This window comes from Lutjanus erythropterus, chromosome 22, assembly GCF_056507025.1.
Source record: "Lutjanus erythropterus isolate fLutEry1 chromosome 22, fLutEry1.hap2, whole genome shotgun sequence".
NCBI lineage: Eukaryota > Metazoa > Chordata > Actinopteri > Lutjaniformes > Lutjanidae > Lutjanus > Lutjanus erythropterus.
In genome coordinates, this window is record NC_139338.1 from 25,411,323 (window position 1) to 25,432,151 (window position 20,829).

General features: G+C 41.7%; 1 protein-coding gene across 12 annotated transcripts in view; it reads right to left on the reverse strand.

Moving 5' to 3' along the window:
* Positions 1-20,829, reverse strand: part of celf2 (cugbp, Elav-like family member 2) — a 281,076-nt gene that overhangs the window by 54,471 nt on the left and 205,776 nt on the right. For all 12 annotated transcript variants that reach the window (XM_084710971.1, XM_084710980.1, XM_084710983.1 and 9 more), the window contains 2 exons: positions 7,132-7,180; positions 852-986 (listed from right to left, as the gene is read on the reverse strand). In XM_084710971.1, the coding sequence (XP_084567097.1) occupies positions 852-986; positions 7,132-7,180 (184 nt within the window). The remainder of the gene's footprint in view (positions 1-851; positions 987-7,131; positions 7,181-20,829) is intronic.

The following is a 20,829-nucleotide window of genomic DNA, read 5'->3' on the forward strand; positions in this document are numbered from 1 at the left end:
TGACCATGAATGGGTCAAGGTTGACTTTGATTCAGAAAACCACGTTAAACATCTGTTGTTGCTGCTGTCAGGTGGAACAGCGAAGTCGGTCATTTGCACCTTCTTCCAGATCACCTACTTGCAAGTTGCGTGCAGCAAGTTATGATCGGTCAGGGTCAAAAATGACTCGATCGGCTGCCTAATCTGAAACAGTTACGATCTCAGAAGACAAAAACAGCGTGTAGTCTGATCACGACTTTCAAAAACTATTTCAGGTGAACGCAGGGGAGGTTTTTTGAAAGGATGCAGAACAATATTAACTGACTGTCTCCTGAAGTTTATGCTCAAAAAGTTTTTTTTTTAAATGTTTCCTGCTGCAGAAAGCCACTAATCACCACAGTTTACAGTAAACAACATCTTTTTGTGACATTGACAGCTGAGGAAAAACTTCCAGTAAAGACAGAGAAGAGAAAAATGGTTGAAAACACTCAAATGAGCTGCCGATTATATAAAATACTTTGAAGTAAGTGAAAAAAGTTAAACTAGAAAGTGGTTGGCCTTCATTTTTTCAACTCTGTCATTAATATACTGACAAAAATGACAATTATCAGATAAATTCTTAGGTGTTTTTGGATGCATACACTTTAAAAAGTTGTTTAAACTCTGAGACACAGCCATTGGCTCAGAAACCATCTTCAACCAGCCAGCTCTCGTCACACGGTGCCACAATAAAGATTTCCTCCAGGTTTTGAGTTTGAGTCACGGCGCAAGTCGACACAATGAACAGCAACAGCTGCCGCAGGCCGTCCTGCTAATAATATTCACATGAGGAGCATTACGTGTGGATGGAAGTGAGTCGGAGCGACACGCACCTCTGCTCAGTCCGTCGGGCCCTCTGAGGATCCGGCACTCCTCGATCTGTCCGAACGCAGAGAACATGACCCGGATGTCGTTCTCGTTGCACTTCTTCGACACCATGCCGATGAACAACTTCCTGTCTTCCACCGCTGCAGAGCCAAGAAGAAGAAGAAGAAGAAGAAGAAAACAGAAACAGTGTGAGTGAAAGGAGGGACTTCACAACACTTTTACAGCTTCTTTTGCGCAATATTTTATCTGAACTGTGCATTAATTTTCTTTTGACTGAGTGAGTAAGGGTCTGAATACAATACAACCAACATTTCATCATGTTGTGCATTAATTTGCTATTTTTAAAAGAATAGTTAGACATTTTGTGAAAGTTTGTGAAAGTTGTGCACTTTTCATGCTGAGAACTTCTACAAACAACTGCAGTATATTCCTATTTTTCTTGTGAGGATGGGTTGGTACAGACATGACAGTGGCATCAAGAGTCAAGATCAACATGTTTCTTGTCACACTGGTTATTCAAGTACAATCGTGTAAAAAAACTTTTGCTGGGAAGTTTTGTATGTACAAAATCTATACGATAATAAAGCAGAAATACTCAGTAGTTTAAGAAAGACTCAGTACAAAGACATAATAAAGAGCACATAATTATAGAGCTTCTTGTCTAACTTTCAGCGACAAAGTGAATATGGTGAATCTTAAAACTATTTCTTTAACTGTAAGTTTATTTTTTGTGCAGTGTGCGGAGGTAGACAGAGCTCAGGCTTCCCACTGAACTGGAATTCACTTTTTCTAAAACATATAACGGTGACAAGAATCTGAAAAATAGTGAGGGAGAAAGATTGGTGAGAACAAAGAGAATGAGAAAAGAAAGACAAAATAAAAAAAGATAAAACAAAAAACAGGAACACCAGAAAAAAGTGGAAAAATGGAATGAGACAGAACAAAACACCAATCAAAAGAAACAGTCAAAGAAAGAAAGAAAAAAAAAGGACAGTGGGAGACAGATGAACACAGACAGAGTTCATGTATTTCATCATGCCATCTGCGAGGCTCTGATCAATGTCTCATTATCACTTCAACACCGACTGCTCGCTGAGACTCTCCAGCTTGTCCTCTCTCACCCTCCTTCCTCCCTTCCTCCCTCCACCACCTCTCCTTCTCTTCCTCCTCTATCCTCCTCCTCCGTTCTCCCTCATGGATTCCTCTCTTTTCACCTCCGCTGACACAATCCCTCCTCCTCCGGTGCAACGTCGAGGAATGCGAGCGCGGCTGCAGGTAACGGTGAGAAAACTTGGTGTGTGAGCGAGGTTAAGTGTGAATTTGGCTGAGAGTGAAATCCTCATCGCTCGCAGAAACAATATGTGTGTGTGTGTGTTTATGTGTTCCCACCACATTCAATGTAATGCTAATCCAATTCATTTTTAATGAGGAAACTGTCAGCTCTTACCGCGAGGCGAAAGAGATAAGCGGTCTGTTGCACTCTGGGAAATCAATAGCGCACTTGTTTATTTTGCTGTTTGAATTGTTTGTGTGTTTAAAAAACAAACCGTCGGGATACGCTGCCAAGATAAGTGTTGTTTCAAAAAGCTTTAACTCCTTTGTACACAGCGTGTGTGTGTGCGTGTGTGTGTGTGTGTGTGTGCGCATCACTCCAGAGGAAGATTACCACAAGTCTAACAGCAATGTAATTAATTTACTGTGTGTCGATAGAAAAGAAAGAGAGGAGATATCGTTACAATTGACTGTTTCTGTTTTTTCGGACGAGGCGCGCAGGCAGGCGGGCGGGTGATAAGACTCATAAAGCCAGCTCTGGGATGATCGGGAGTCAGCTTTGCATTCTGGGATAAATTGGAGCAGAATTGTCTTCACGCTGGGTTTCAACACATTAAGAGACACCAAAAAAGAATCATAAAAGTTTAGTGAAAAGGAAAAAAAAAAAACCTGCATTCTTTATTTTAAAGTAAACTGAAAAGACATAACAAGCTGTGCTTTTTATTAAATGAGACAAAAACTAGAAATAAATATGTCATTTATTAGAAAGTATTAGACCCTTTATTAGACTTTATTAGAGAGTCATTTGGGACACATTACAACAGAACTGCACTGCAAACTAAAGTGAATTATTTCCCACTGTTAGACCTTTATTGGCCTTTATTAGAGGGTAATTAGGGACATATTACAGCAGATCTATCTGTGCAGTCACATAAGACAAACTTTTCCTCTACTTGCTTAGCCAGGACCAGCAACACTTCTGACTCACTTGTTCGCCGTTTGCCTCAAAGAACACTGCGATCGCCTGCAGTTGGTTTACTGCCAATTACCAAAAAAGAACATCGGGGATGCAGCCTTTGTCAGTTGGGCCCCAAAACTCTGGAACGCAAAACCTGTAGACGTCAGTTAAGCCAGCTCGCTAAATATTTTTGAAAGAAACATAAAGCCCTTAACTCGCTGTGACCTTCCTGCATGAGACTCTTTTTTTTTTTTTGCAGTGTTGCACTTCTTTAAAAATGTGTATTTTCCTTGTTTTTATGCATCCTATACATATTATTTTTAACTTAATTTTATTATTGTCATTTTCCATTGCATGTTATGCATCCTATGCATTCTATTTTTATCCTTATTTCATCAAGTAGGTTTTATCCCTGTGAAGATGCATTGTATGTATAATATATTGCATTTTTAAGTATTATGTGTTCATTCTATGTCTTTTTTATTTGGTGTACTTGGTGCATGTAATTCCTGTGTTGTAAAGCACTTTGGGCTGCATTTCTTGTATTAAAGGTGCTACACAAATAAAGTTTATTATTGTAAATTACCATCTAATAAAGTCTAATTAGTGACTAGCAGTAGGAAACCAAACACTTTAGTTTACAGTACAGTTGTAATGTGTCCCTAGTCTAATAAAGTCTAATGAGGGTCTAACAAATATAATAAAAACATATTATTTCCGGTGTTTGTCTAATTTGATTTTTTTTTTTAAAGTACAGCTTGTTGCGTCTTATTAACATGCTGCAAAATGAAGTGCAGCTGATTTACCAATAATGTTATCTCTCTCTGTACTGTACATCTCTCCATCTCTTTCTCTTCTTCCATCTCCTCCACTGACTAAACTAATAAACCTCTGAGCGGCCATTTGTCACTGTTACAGCGACTCTAACACTGGGTTTATTAAAGGTCATTACCATTAAGTGGATGGATACGTTACGTATGGTCTGCTCTATATTTCACCATCCTGGCTGTGAGTAGTGGCTGCTTTATTAAGTTCCACCATCGTTACCCTGACGGTTATGTCTTATAAAGTCATATTTCGCCATATTTCAGTGGAGCGGATGATGGCTTTTATAAGGATTTCTCCCCTGCCTTGCTGGATACTGTCATTTTATTGTATTCCCCCCGCAGTGGACAGTGATATAGCAGCTGGCTTATGATGCCACTCCATCACAAGGACTCCTCTGTGATGTACAGTTATGGGAAAGACTCTGCTTTTAATATGTACACACACACACGCAGGGCTTCCAGGTGTTAAAAGCACCTTTAAAACTTTGTGAAATCTAAAACTACCTGCAACTGTTTTTTTTTTAAATGGTCAGTTCATCCAATCATGGTTTCATCCATTTTTCATATTCTGCTCAATTACTCAGCGTTAAGGGTCAGCTCACCCAAATTGCAAAAACACACATTTTCTCACTTAGCCATGCAAATAATTTCAGTTTTATCAACCTGCCGAAATTTTCAGATGTCTGCTGCTGTGGTTTCTTAAACGCCGCCACCCTGAATAATCCACAGCGACGCTGACAACAATTTGAACTCGGAAATATTTTTTCCACCTGAGGTAAAAACTATCAGCAGCGGGGTCTCGGGATTATAACCAGGAATTTGGCTCTGGGGAGACATTTTGCTGTTGTGTTTTGTGTTTTTCAGTCACCACAAACAAAATTAAATTTGTTTCCAGAACATCTGAGTGGCTGCAGAAGCATCAGCAGGGAAAAATATGATCCTATGGGTGAATTACCAAGTAGGGCTGAGAGGTTAGTGGGCCCCTTCTGAAAAACTCAAGGAACAGCCTGAACACTCACTTTAATGACACTAAAAAGCCATTATGTGAACTTAAAGGTACAACATGTATGACTTTTGTTTGTTCAACTATAAACATTTAAGCTAACAGCAGCTACAGTTAGCGGCAGTTAGTGGTTACTCTGGTTATAAGCTGCCCTCTATTTCCTTGAAGTATGAATTCAGCAGGTTTTTTGAACATGTTGTGCCTTTGTCCATCCTCTCAGACTGTGCAGAACATTCTGATTTGGTTTAGCACTGACAGCATGCAGCCTGCAGGACGATATTAAAACTCTGGTCACTTGGCTGCCAAATATGGATTTAAGACATGATTGTCCAGGCGTCTGTCATTTCATGACCCCACCAAGCCTCAGCAGCCGATAAAAAACCCAAACTAGAAACCTGCAGAGGCAAGTGGGAAAATACATTATGTGTTTTTACAATTTGGTTGAATTGACCCTCAAAACGGAGTAATTGAGCAGAACCTTTAAACAGACATCAAATCTGATTTGGACACCGTGTCCACAGTGTCTGCGTGCCTCTCCCACTAAACCACAACTTTAATAACATTGTCTTTTAATTTCCAAATCTACCTCAACTGAATATCACTGTGCATAATGAACCTGACAAATTACACTGAATGTTATTGCTGCATCAAAATGAAACCAATTAAAACTGATTGCATTACCAGAGCAACAGAATTCAGACCTTGTAAAACTGTCTTTAAAGACACAATGACATTTTAAAAATCTTCTTATCCTGCGTCCCTGAATTAACTGTTTTCTCTTGGTATCTGTAAAATATGACAAATTTGAGTACTTATATCTCCCCTTGCACTTACTGTGAAACATTAAGAAGTTTCCAATGACTCATCCCGCACTTGAGGGTGGATATACACCTTTTATCCAATCAAATATGAAGCCTTCCACCGAATAAAACTATACTTGACTCCTTTAGCTTGTGGGTTGCAGTGCTGTAGGTAGTTGTACGGTCAAGGGTCTAAGGTTTCTGTTTTAATGTCGGTTGGAGAAAACTGAGTTATTCTTTACTCCCTCTTGTGATTTAACAATGCCGGTGTGGGTGGAACGCAGCTTCACTTCTCTGTGGTTCTCCAGAGCCTCCATGATTGAAAGGTCACGCACACTTCAAAGCAATCAAAATCCCTCCTGAAATTATGCTCATGTTTCACTTAAGATGCTTTGAGTAACATTCAAGTAATGTTTGCTAAAAACTGCACTACTCAGCTACTCTCACTATAATGTTATTAGTTTGATATCAATTGGAAAAGTTGTTGCACATTTCTGATCAGTTGTTAGCGTAGTTAGCACATGTTAGCTTGGAGGACATCCATTTGGGAATATAATCCAGACTCCAACTTGGCTGTATGTCACCCTGCACCGTCTACCCTGCACTCCCTGTTTTCTACCCACCTGCCCCCTGACACACCTGACAGAGAGCTTCACTCTCTATACTGTAGTTGTGAGGTTTTTAAAGATTTACGTCCTCAGTAGGAACCAATCGGCTTGCAGCTGAGCGCTGAGACAGGGTCGGACAGTCATAAAGTATTTATAGTTGGACTGACACATTGTTGGTGTCGTCTTTTGATGGGATTTGTTGACGATAAGAGAAATATAGGATAACTCCAGCCTCATCCTTTAGAGGCGCCGTGATACTTCCTCTGCCTACAGCCTCCTCGTTAGAACGAGAAGGGATGGAGGAAGAGGCTCGGTATAGGAAATCAATTCACGACTGGATCTGCAATATGTAGTTCTGGGAATGGGGTGATCCGAGGACGGAGTGTGTGACAGCGCCCGGGCGTGTGTGAGTGAGATAGATGCTTTAAAGCGCGAGTGCGTCTGTGTGTGTGCGGCGAGAGGAGGGTGTGTACAGCATGTTTGTATGAGCGGGCAGCCACGGGGGAGTGAGGCGGGTTCACCAAGAGGCCAAAACGATTCAACTTTCACTGACCTCCTTCTGAGGCACCTTAATAATTCATCACACATATAAAAATATATTTATATAGATTAGCATACCCCCCCACCCCGTCCCTCTCTTTCTCTGCTCCTCTCTATAGCTGCCGTTCAGTCTTTTCTCCCCCCCAACAGTCGCCCGTCCCGTCTGCAGCGAGCAAACACATGGCTGAGATAGCTATTACCAAGCAAATTCAGAAAGGCTATTGATGCATGTGTGTGTGATATTGATGTGTCTGTGTGTGTGTGTGTAGTCACTTACCGTTAGATTTCTCACTGTCTGCAGGTTTCATCTGAATAGGGTGGTGCATCTGTGGAGACAGAAAAGAAGACAAAATATATTAAATGCTGCACACACACACTTGAATAAACACTGTCAGACTTAACCCACATTCACACTCACTATTACGAGTGTCTCACACCCAGACATGGTTTAAACATTCATTCATTTATGAGCGTATGCATCGCAATTCTTAACTAGAAGAGGTCACTCAGTAGCGTGCAGATCCCTGCCAGGAAACAGATGATGAAGCACCTACTGCAAAGCCACCAAAAGTGCCAGATGCAATCAGCAGAGATTTTGTAAAGTCAGCCACAAAACATAAAGACATAAAAGTCATACATACATAGTAGCATACAGACATAAATGTACACACACAAAAAATAGGCTGATCAGACCAGTAATATTTGAGATTAGCTGCAGACAAGCTGTAGGTGCAGCGATCACGCACACAGAAGCAATTACATGATCCCCTGCAGGCTTATGCCACTGGTTTGGTTTTATCTGTGAGTGACACAAATCTGGCTCGACCCTAAAACACTTCAGTCCCGGAAAGTTTTGGCGAGGCATCTTAAAGCAGAATGCTGGTTTGATAAAACACCAGGGGAAGATAAAGAACTTGGAGAGAAAAAAAAAATAAGAGCAAGAAAACAAAGAATGAGAACAAGACTTGAGAAGAGAGAGCAAAAGAAGAGAAGAAGCAGTCCAAGATCAAGAATAACAACCAGTAATATCAGCCAGTTATGAACACAAATGGTAGTGAGTCAAAAGTTTTGCTTGCCACAGGGCTGCTTACACACATTCACATTAAGATTTTGCAAAGATAAACTGTCCCTTTTAGATGCACTGCTATGTCCCCTGCACGCATGTCCAAGATGCATGTATTGTTCCTCACTCTGAGACAAGATATCGAGGTACAGATTGTGTGTTTGCAGCAGGTGTAAAAGGGGTCTAATACCTGCATTTACATTCATCTCTTTAGATTCTGGATTCCTCTGTGATGTACCCAAAAAGCAGTTTAATGGAGCTGAATGATGGATGTGTTTTTAAGGTGGCTGGTCGTCTTTTATGGAAAACAAGAAAATACTTCACAGCTGAGAAAGCCTTGTCTCCCCTCTGCTCTCCTCTCTCTCTCTCTCCCTCACCCTTTCCTGCCTCCTTCAGTCTCTCCCCCTCTGTCCCTTTTTTATTCCCTCCATCTCTCTTTCCTTTATGGGAGATTATGTGGCTGTTTGATCTGCGGAGAGACGAATGACAGTGATTCTCCAAATCTAGCCCGGTATCAATCACACTCAGAGTCAAATACCAGCCGTGAGTGTGTGTGCGCGTGTGTGCATACGTGTGTGTGTGTCCGTGCGAGTGTGTATGTGCCCTGTCTTACCCATAACGCCCCTGGGCTCAGTCACGCTGTGACAGAAGGCTTTGATCTTCCAATTCTATCACACACCTTTATCCCAACTCTCCCCCTCTTGCTCTCTTCCTTATCATCCTCACTCTTTTTTTCGTCTCCCAGACCTGTCCCAGACACACACACACACACTCTCTCTCTCTCACACACACACACACACACCGAGTCTGTCCGTTGATTAGTTCCCAAACCTGCCTGATGGGGGCAGTAAATGGTGGAGGGGGGGATGGAAGGTACAGAGTCAACAGACCCTCTCAACAAAACCATCATGGCAGCTCTGCAACGAGCCAATCAGTGATTATTTTTGAAATTCAAGTGAAGTGACTTGTGATTTGTGATGCCTTTTTATGCCAAAATTTTTCTGCATGCAGGTAAAGAAAGCTAGAAAGACTGAAAGAAATACTATAGTAAGAAAGAAAATGAGACACAAAAAGGAGGAAAGGAAGAGGAAAAATGAATTGAGAGGAAATTCAGTGAAATTTGAACACTCTGGCTTTTGATTTGTGATGCGTTTAAGGCAGAAAAGTATGCACATAGGTTAAGAAGCCTAGCTACTGAAAGAAAAGGAAAAAATAAGAAAAATATAACAGATTTAAGAGAAACTCACTTTGATTTGTGATTTGTAATGCATTTGGCCAGAAATGTCAGCACAGATGTAAAAGAGTCTGAAAAAATCTGTGAATTTTGATGCATTTCTGTCACATGGGCCTGTATACAGGAGTTCAGGTTAATAAACTGTTAAAGAAAACACTCATGCATCAAGAAATCACCTGTAGCTCACGCTGCCTGACATAATGTAAAAGGTAATACAGCCTGTATGGACTGGTGGAGGTGCAGGTGGATGATAAATGCACGCATGTGAGATCTGATGAACTCAGAGCCAATCTGTGCATCACAAGACTATAGAAAAACAGAACGAGAGTTAGAAAAAAACAAGGAAAAGTCAAAAAGGAGAAAAGAAACGACAAAATTGTGATTATTGAACGCTTTGCCTTGAAGTCAACGATGCATTTTCATGCAAAGTCCTGCATAAAGGGAAAGAATGAAAGAAAGAAAATGTGGATGAGGAGGTAACAACGAAATGAAATTCAGAGGCAGCTGAAGGCTTTAACTTGTAGTTTGTAGTGTGCATCAGCCACAAATGTCTGCATGAAGGACAAGAAAGAAATGAAACATATAAGGAAAGAAAGTCTTAAGTAAAAGAAAAAAGGAAAAGGGTTGCGAAAGCAGAGAAAAAGGGAGAACAATAACAGGCAGTAACAAGGACTCGGTGAGAGAAAGACCGAGTCAACTAGCAACAGAGAAGGAGACAGAGACAGAAAGAGGGAAGAGGGTCATGGACACTGGACAGGCAGGAACAGTTGTTAACCCTTCAGGCTGCAGTCTCAGTACAGTATCACTAACACAAGGACAGATGCAGGGACATAAACGAGGTGTGTGTGTGTGTGTTGAAGCCACATCAAACGCAGGAAAGTCATGTCAAAGCGAACCTGGAAGTCACATCAAGTCAGTTCTTGTTAATCCATTTCAAAGTCTGTCCTCTAAAGGCAGAAAACAAAAACAGAAAAACAAAAGCCATGACAGCATCCACCGCACCGCCGTCATTCACTCCTGAAAAGCACCGCCAAAAGCTGCACACACACACACAAACATACACACAATCGTACGCCCACACATATATACAAACACCAACACACACACACACAGGTACAAAAACTCTGGTCTGGTTTTCAGGCGTCTCCTCCTCAGGTCTGTCTGCCCAGAATGCCCGGCGGGCGGCGGCGCTGTCGACATGTTTGATCTCGGTGAGCTCCCGCCGAGACCCACAACGCGAGACTCTCCTCCGCTATCCCACAATTCCACAGTGTTGTTTCTTCTTGCCTGGCAGGCCAGCAGCCGCAGTCTGCCATTCATTATGCGCTCAGCGGGAGCCCGGCAAAACTACTAAGTCCTCACTGCGCTCAGGCTCATAAAAAGCACAGAGAACCAAAAACTTCACTGTATAGAGCCATGTGTGCAGCCGGCGCGATGCTGCGCTGGCATTTAGCTTTACAAATGTATCTGTCTAGTCAGGAGGCTGCTTAATCTACTTCCTGTTTACCTGATACGGCCTACGTGTGAGTTCAATGTTCCTTCTGTCCCCAAAACCTCTTTTCTACTTTCTTCTTCTCCACTCTGAACTGAATCTGTTGTCTTTGGTGAATCTTTTTTTTTTGGATACATATATATATTTTTTTTTCATGACAAAGGCAGCTAGACTCATATAATAAATGTTTCAAAGACTTTGAAGCAATTTAAATAAAGGTAAGTGTATTTTTTGGCACTACACATTAAAACACCAGAGAATAATTTCATGCTTTCACGTCTGAATTCTTGAGTTGACAAAAAATACACAAAAGTGTGATTTTTGGCCACCGAAACCTGAGCAGTTCATCCTTGAGTCCACGTGGACATCTGTGCAAAATCTGAAGAAATTCCTTCTGGGCATCCCTGAGTTTACACATTCTAGAAAAATAAGATTTGAGGTCACAGTGACCTTGACCTTTGACCTTTAACCACCAAAATCTAATCGGTTCATCCTTGAGTTGGAGTGGACATTTGTGCAAGATGTAATAAAATTCCCAAGGCAGTCCTGAGATATTGTGTTCACGAGAATGGGACGGACGTGGGGTCACACTGAGTCTGACCTTTGACCTTATTAATCACCTAATCATTTTAAATTCTGCCCTAATCAGTGCATGAATTCTTGAGTTATGGCCAAAAACATGTTCTGTGAGGTAACGGTTATCTTTGATGACTGAAATGTTATCAGTTTGTCTTTGAATCCAAGTGGACGTTTGTGCCAAACTGGAAGAAAATCCCTGAAAACATTCTTGAGATAAAGCCTTCTCGGAAATGGGGTGGACATGAGGTCACGGTGAATTGTGAACTTTGACCCACAAAAATCAAAATCGAATCACTTCATCCTTGTAAATTGTGACTAAAGGTGAACCCAAGACCCATAAAAGATCTCACAAGAGCGATCATTTTTACCCTACCCAAATGTTTTCTGTCCCTAAACTGACCCAGATTTATATCAAGTTGGTGTCACATTATAAAACACAATTAGTTGGTACAAGGTACATAATTAAAAAGACACTGGACACAACCATCCTTGAGACATTTGTGCCACCTACTCAAGCCCAAGCCCCTTCCTAAACCTCTGACTCCTAAACTACAGCAAAAAGAAATAAAAAAAAGTTCACCGAGTTCAATATAAGAAAAAAAGTAGGTGAAAAAGCAGTAAACACGACAAAAAGAAGAAAGATTATCTCAAGGCTGACATATTTTAGGAGACAAAATAAATAATTTAGTCTTTCAAAAGGCAGGAGAATTCACTTGATCTCAAGAAATGAAATGTGACAAGAAAGGTGCCCATATTTTAACAAATTATTCTGTCACTCGTCCTTGTGTATCTTAAAAGCTCATCAGGTCTTTCATCCGCTGAATAAAGGTATGGAGACTGAGGCGTCTAGTCTGTGGTGTCAAAAAGGCCAAGAGCATTACTTAGTATGGGGGGAGGGGGTAGTATATTAAAAAAGTGCTGCTACAGGGCAAGGGTCAATGTATTTATTTGAAATACATGAAAAGGTTTTGAAGATGGAAGAAAACTGTCAAGAATGGACAAAAAGACTGGAATATATGCATAAGTATCGTGTTGACGATGGAATCTGTCACAGAGAGGACTTGTGATGTCAGTTTTTATTTTGGCGACTCGTATCTTTGTCTGTTGAGTAAAGCTTTAATTGAAAAACGCTACGACCAGCGCACGAAGTGTAGATTTAAGAAACGGCTTCATTGCTTTAATTGAAATGCTCCTCATACGCCACTCTAAATCACTACATTATATTAATCAGGAAATGATTTACAAAACATGAAATGAAAAATAAAATGACTTGCATGCTTTACGGGGAATCTGTATGGTTAATGACACAAAGTTAAATTGAATGTAATTTCCTGATGTTTGATTATGAAGTCGTAAAAGTTTTGTCTCAGCTTTGAGGGGCTTATTATCTGCCTGTAATGCATCCGCAGCGCACTTGAAGTAAAGTGTCACCATTTGTTTTTAATCATTTTTAGAGCACTTGAATTGCCTTATTACAAACTGCATAGTTCAGTTCTGATTGACTGAGTCACACTGGGCTCCGCTGTAAAATACATGATAAATGCACACCTTTGAAAATCGATTAACATTTAATTTACATATTAATGTGCAAACTGAAAGTCACCACTCACACTGCTAATAATGAGTTGCTAAGCCACCATGTTGCTCCAATGTTTAAGAATTACATTGTTCAGACTAACAACTCCTTTTTGCTACTTGACAATAACAGCAATGTGTTATATTTATTGGACTGCTATGAAATTGTTTAATTTATCTGGAATCATAGTTTCTTGAGCAGCAGCTTCACGTGGGCACCAGAATCACTGGTGATTGTCTGTTCATTCATGTTTAAATTAAAATTAACTTCAGGACTTGGAATAATTTTTTTCTCCTCAGCTCGGTTAAACTCTTGATTCGCTCATTTATTTGAGTTCTCAGAGGTTTGAAGGTAGTGACTCATGTTTTAAATGTTAACTGACACATTTAAAAGTGTTCCGGAAGCTAAAAAGCTAAAAATAAAGCATCTGTTTCATTCACTCGCTCATTATTTCTCTCAAGGTTCATGGAAACTGTGGTTGATGAAAGCTAACCAAACAATCTTTCATTAAAGATCCTCTTCACTCAAAAATGAGTGTTTTTGGTTTATTATGGCAGCTCTTCCACTTTAAAACTACATTAATTGTTTTTGTTGCCCTCTAAGATGCAGAGAAACCACACAACAAACCGAAAAACATAATATTCCCTTAAAAATGGTTTTGGCTAATGTGTTAGCAAACAGTTGCCTACTTAAGCAATAATTTAGCATCTGCTGTTGCCCACGTGATAAATGTAAGTCCATTTTAGCTCTGTTTTTGTTCTCCACTAACTCCCTATTAACTCTTGAGAAACAGCAGCTACATGTTCCACTTTCTATACTAGCTAGTCTCTAGCTTTGCTGTTTGGCGCTGGGCAGGTAGTGGACCAAGCAAGTTAGCTTGTTTGCTAAAAGCAAGGTTGATAGACAACGCAAACAGAACCACTAGCAATCATTTAGCATCTCTGTCCACCTGTTTTTGGTCTTCAGAAAACTCTTGAACGCTTTTTTTGGCCACGTAGGGCAGAAAAAAAAAACTACACAACAAGCTAAAAAAACACACACCCAACATAATGTTAAGTATGTTATATGGCTAACATTTGCAAACAGTTAGCATCTTTTTCCAGCTGCTAAATCTAAATGTGTCCATTATTCACTTTCCTTTTAGCTTTGTTTTTAGTCTTCACTATCTCTTGAATAAAATATCTCTTTTAAAAGGTGCTACACGTTCCACTTTCTTCACCAGCTAGCTGCTAACTTTATCTGTCAGCTGTTTGGTGCTGAGCAGGCAGTGGACCAAACTTGTTAGCTTGTTTGTGTCAGTAAAAGTGCTGTAAAATCAAACCAGTGAGGTAAGGCTGGCTAAAAGTGTTTCTGGCTTCTCTGTGGGTTTGTCACTACATTTCATACAATCATTTGATTCACTATTAACATAAAAATATCGAGTAACTGAGCTTTAATTTGACTGTGAGCATGATAACTCACAGTCGACGCTATGCAAGATTAGCTCGTCCAACCAGCGGAAGATATTTATGTCAGTAAAAACCTGGATGAGTGAAACCATAAGGTCCACATTAGACCAGAGGGCTCAGAGTGCAGCGGGCAGCCAGGATGGATTTTACGACCTTCCAGTTATGGGACAGTCTCTTTAATCACCTCTCCTTCCTGGCTGAGGTGAGGTGTCTATGTGTCAGGCTAGCTGACACCCGCTAACCCCCCTTCTTCTCCTTTTAGCTTTTTTATCTTTCTGCCCTCATCGTGTGCAAAGACTCTGGCAACATGTACAGAAATCAGGTGATCTATGTGCTAAACCCCCCCCTCGGCTGCCTGTTAAATAGTCCCTCCTGGTGTATCGAGTGCAGGAAACTCTACACTTCCTAAATGTTAACTGCTGCTCCCGGGTTAACGTTATCCCCCGCCGCCTCGTCTCGCCCGCAGACGTCTTCCAGGAATGCCCTGATGCTTAAAAGGTCGGAGGTCGACTTGTCCCGGAGCCAGAGGACTAACTTGAGGCTCACGCTGGGAATAGGATGAGTGTGTGTGTCGTGTAAAGAAACTGGAGTGTGTACACGGAGAGCGTGTCGCTGCGTATGTGTGCGCGCCCTCTGCCAGCAGTTGGCACCTTCAAAGCAACGGCCAAGTTCACATGACGAGAGTGTGTGTGCCAAAAAACCGGGGAGTGCACATACTGTATGGTACCACACACACACACACACACACACACACACACACACAGACGGTGAGCGCACACTTCTCCTCCCCCCCTCCTCTCTGAAGGTGTGACGGTGAGCTGCTGGGTCAAAGTCAGACAGATGGCCCTCACAGTCGGGATTCAATATCAGTGACCGAGACCGTACGACCGATCACACACACACACACACACACACACACACACACACACACACAGAAACACACACCTGCAAGTGTGTACCATCCACACTCAAGGCGCCCCTGCACACGCATGACCTCTAGACGGTGATCATCACGATAACACAAAAGACATCACACCTACATTTTGGGTTCCAATTAAGATCTTTCATAAAAAATGGTTAAAATAAAGAGACATGGAACAATATATTCCTGCAAATATAATCAGAAGGGCTGAGGTTCTACCCAGAAACATTTGCTTCTAAAGAACCCTTTTTTGAAGAAAGGGTTTGTCCAGGGTTCTTCGTGAGACTAAGGGTTCCTTTGGGAAACCTTTTCATCCAAACGATCCTTTTTGGAACAGAGAGTTCTTCAAAGTGCTCTTTGTACATAATAAAGAAGAGTTCTCGCTTGAACTCCCTGGGTGGGTTCTAGATCAATACACTGGAATATAAAGGGTTATCGCTTGAACCCCTTCAATGTCTTCTAGGTATGAATCTTGGAATATAAAAGGGTTCCTGATAGAACCCTGTTGGTTAGGTTCTAGATGAATACCCCACTGAGTGGGTTCTAGGTAAAAACCTTGTAATCCTTTCTGAAAGAAAGAGTTCTTCAAGGATTGTTGTAATCCTTGAAGAACTTTTTCGCAAGGGTTCTTTGCACCATAATATAAAGGGGTTCTTGGTAGAACCCGGAGTTGGTTCTTGATAAAACCCTTGGAATATAAAGTATATATAGTTCCTTGGTACTCCCTTGGTAAGTTCTTGTTAGCACTGTAAGAATATGGAAAGGTTCTGGATGGAACCCCAGAGAAGGTTCTAGGCGGAACCATTAGACCACAGAAGGGCACTGGGTGAAAGTTTTCACAGATGGTTTTAGGTATAACCCTACGTTGACCTCTCTGAAAAGATTATAAGTGGAACCTTTATAAAAGGTTCTACCAGGAACCAAAAAGGGTTCTCCTTCCTTGTTCTTGTTGTTTAGCGAGGCTTAGAAAAAGAGACAAAAGTAAAATCACTGTAAATACATCAGTAAACATCTCTAACTAAAAGTACAGATACAGTCTGTTCCTTATTAATTCTGTGCATCTTTTACTCACATTTCCTGGAATTTTTTTAAATAAAAGAAAAACAACTTAAGAGAAATGCAGGACCACTTTATTTCCAACAGTGCTGGTGATATTTAACCATAATTTGCACTTTGCCGCTTGATTTACAGCCATAATTACCATATTTATCTTTCTTCTTTGTTCATCCCTTTTTACTGTATGTGTACTGGCTGTTCTTACTTGTACGACACCGTGTCTTTCTTTACTTGTGAGCCACATAAAAGTCACATTTCCATTCCTTTATGGTGATCGGTCAAGTTTTTCTGATGACCAGCTCGTACCTAAGAGAGAGGCTACTTCTTTAGCACTCACATGGTTTAGGTATAAAAAGTCTGACATGGACGAGAAAAACGTTTTTGCAAATTATGCCACAAACCGATCCCCACAAACGTCTTTCACCACCTACACAACAATCATGTCAACCATCAAAACAAGATGTCTGCAGCACACCATTAACAAAGCAGGAAATCTGAAGGAGATAACGGCTACAAAACTTTTTTGGAACATGTTGCAGGCATCAAACTCAGAATATATATTCACAAAAATCAGTTTGAACATTAAATATCTTGTCTTTGTACTCTGCACAGTTGAATATATCCTTGCATTCTGTTTTTATTTACATTTTCAACAACTTGTTTTGGAATTAGGGATGTATATCTATAGATTCTGAACCTCGGTTTGATTGAAGTTTAGGCCTGGATGATAAACCACGATAATGAAGTTTCATATTGGGCGATATCAATAATTATTGATCATGTAGGCTGTGACTTATGACATGTTTTGTTCTCCAAGGGGGGCATGTTCTCGTCCTGACATACTTCTGGATATCAGTGGTTTCCTATGATGTCATAGTCTTGAATGTACTCAAAGGGATATGAATAAAACTTAACCTTCAGGTGTGTTTCCCTCCTCTTACAGCCCTGCTCTCAACACTGAAACACAAACTGTACACACACACACTCGACACATTACAAACACACCCTCTGCCTCCTGCCGTCACTCTGACAAACACCTTGATACAGATAAAGACTGACTTTAATTCTCGCTCTCCTTTCGGCAAACAAACGACTATAAATCAAATTGTCCTTTACAATATCCCTCGTCTTAGCGGCGCTTAGTGCGCAGTTAGCCTACATTATCCCCACTTCATTTAGCTCGGTAAACAATTAACCCAGCGCGCGTGTGTGAGCAGAATGATTGAGGGATTTGGCATTAGCTATGCTGCGTCGCGTCTCCACACTAACTACTCTAAGTGTTTAACATAGTTGGCCTGCATTTACAGCCGCCCCCCCCCCCCCCCCCCCGCTTTTCTTTTCCCTCGCCCCCCCTCCGAAGAATCAATATGCTTAAACGCTGCCACCAACTCAGAGAGAAAAGAGGGGTTAGGGAAGTTAATTTGAAACAAGCGATTAATATTTCTTTCGTTAAATAAGAGCACACATACACACGCACAAGCACAAACACACACACACACACTGAGGGTCGCAGCATCGATGAGGTTTGCCTTCCTTCAGCCCTGTTTGCGACAGCATTTGGGTTTCACTACAGCAATTACAGCCTTTAATTGAATTGATTTTGATAATGAGCCTCTGTAATGACACCGCTGTGGGAATGGTTGTGCGTATATGTGTGTGCGCGCGCGCGTGTGTGTGAATGAGCGACTGTTGTTTTTCTGGACTTAAATGATCTGTGAGGGAGCCGGGCAGGATTTAAAGACGAGGACAAACACACATTTAAAAAGGCTGCCGCGTGGTCAGCCGTCTCCGTTCAGCCTTTTTATAAACCACTTGTCCGAGCTCTAACCTTTCAGCTTGTTGCATAATATCCTCCAGGCTATAACACATGAATGTTTGATGACACACGGCTTAGTACATGATAAATTTAATATCCTACACTGCTGTATTTCCGCTGTTTCAGGCTTAGCACCACCTACAACCGTTTCCCGAGTCCTTGGGCGGTTGCGGCGGTCAGGTTTCACGGGACGGGAGCTGCCGAAAAAACTTAAATCGGCTGGTCTATCAGTCGGTGGGAGGTTACCTCATCTCTTTTTTTTTCCCTGCCAGTCGGCTCGTCTGCTCCTTAAGAGCCGCACGGAGAGCTTTTGTGATAGAGCAGCGATATGTGTAATAGGCTCGTACCTGAACAAACAACACGCGTCGACTGGCAGCCCGTGGACATGAAGCATCCCTCCCCTCGCCGCACTACTATCAAGTACTTTGCAGAAAACACACACTTGTGCACACTCGAGGGTGTGCTCAGGTGTCAGTTAGCTGATAAATGGGGCTGAGGCTGGCCTCTTATATGTCTTCCTTGCACCGTTGCTGTGATGGATTTCTTTTGATTACAGTCCGTAATTATTATTGAACTGACCAATGCAGTTTGACTCAGATTCCCTCTCAGGTATCTTGTGGTGTAAATGCAGTTGGAGATGCAGAAAACTTGCACGTCTTTGAGGAAAAAATGGCAGGATCCTCAACTCAGAGGGCTTCACAGTTGAATTAGAGACATAAACAGAGAGTTGGGAGGATATTTTAGAGATTTATGGACAATATTAACAATATTATCTTGAGTATTCTCTACACTGAGTGCAGGTTATATACAGCATTTAATAAATAAATACGCATAAATAAGTCTGGTATCATTGGAGGCTTGTTTGCAACCCGTCTGGATGTCTGACCGCTTGACTTCCTCTCTATTTGGACCCCAGATCTCAGCAATAAAGTTGGTGAGAAACTGTTATAATCAACAGGAATTATGACCAAATCAAACAGTTTTATTAAAACATACTTTTTAAATGATTAGAGTGAAAGTTTACCCCTATTTTTCCTTAGATTGTTTTGGTGTGAGTTGCCAATTTTTGGATATATTTATTAATGCTTTATAGATCAGTAGTAAGCCTTTAAGTTCCCATGATTTATATCCTCTTCTAAGCAGGGTTTTTTGAGGTACTTTTCCATAATCAGTGTATTACCTACAGTAGATGATGGTAGTATCTGTGTATGCTATACTTATAATATTTTCACTGCTTTACCTTGCTGTCAGACAGGATTTTCTTATGGGAAACCTCTGTTATATAAGCCAAATATCGCTCTCTCTAAACCAACCAAACTCCATAGGAAAAATCAATAATTTTACTTTGCAGGACACAGAAGTTGCTGATCTACCGCTGCTTCGATCTCTCAGTTTGTTTGTGTTATTGTGTTCCTTTGCTGTTTTAAACAGTTTGTTTGGATTCACCAGAGTCACACAATAACACAAACAAACTAACAGATCGAGGCAGCGGCAGACCAGCAACCCCTGTGTGCTGCGAAGAAAAATCACTGGTTTTGCTAATGGAGTTTGGTGGCTTTGGAGAGAACAATATTTGGCTTATTTAACGGTGATTTCCCACTGGAAAATCCTGTCTGACAGCAAGGTAAAATGGAAAATATCCTAAATACAGCATACACTTAAACTCACTATGGATAAGTAATCTAAACTTTGCTCTCTTATACTAATGAAGCTCAGCGTAAGTTCAATCAGGAAGACCTTCTATTACACTGCCTTCATTCATAAATTTCCTTTACTCCAGCTCTCCCCTTCTATTCCCTCTAATCAGCTGTTTGTGGGCGTTCACCTTCGTCTTTACTATCCAATCAGATTTTGCCACGGTCGCGATAGCCAGTCAATTTGCTGCTGCCAAACTTTAAATCGCCTCTGTTTTTGCTCCATCAGTTGTCATTCAGTCAGTAGCGCGACTGGCTCATGTTTTACTCACCATTTGCTCCCTGGTGCGCCTCAAGTGAGTCCTACTACAACCTCAATTCCCTCGAGGGCTCCAGCCCCGACTTCCTCCCTCTCTTCTGATGGCCTCCAGACGAGGACGAGCTTCTTATCCCATATTCGTGAACCAGCGTTTCTCCTGCAGCGGGCATGCACGCTTCCAAATCGTGAGTTGGCCGAACAAGTGCCGTGTTCATCAGAGTTTGCTCCCAGGGCAAGATTCAACGTCAGTCGGCCCCCGCCGTGTGCTCACGGCCGCTAAGAACCAGGAAACCAGGCTTCCTCAGCGTTGAGAGGAGGCCTCCCCTGCACCTCGATCTCCGCTCCCTCCTCTCCTCTATCCCAGGCGACGTGGACAACTCCTTGCCCTCCTTCCTGCAGTCTACCGACTCTACTCATGCCATCGACGCACGCCTCCAAGCACCGGAGACCGCCTCAACCCGTCCGCTCCTCAGCGTCTCTGTGCCGCCAGGCCCCATGCTGCAGTCACCCTCCGCTACGAGAACCTCTCAGGTTCCCCGGCTTCAGCCGTTCCAGACCCTCCTAGGTAGGCCGTATGCAACTCAAGCACCAAATATATCCAGCCCATGAGATCAGTTCTCCAGGTAGACAATATCTCGGGTAGCCTTTTCATGCATCCCCCGAGTGCGTTAAGCATGGCCACAGGAAGCATACTGCTGTGTTCAAAACTGCTGATCCCGGCTGATCATAGATTATCTATTGAGCATTATTATTTTCGGGCTGCATATATCACATGTATCTGTCAGTCTACACGGAGAGCAGGCAGAACTATGCTATTTGGCCTAATCAGCGATCTC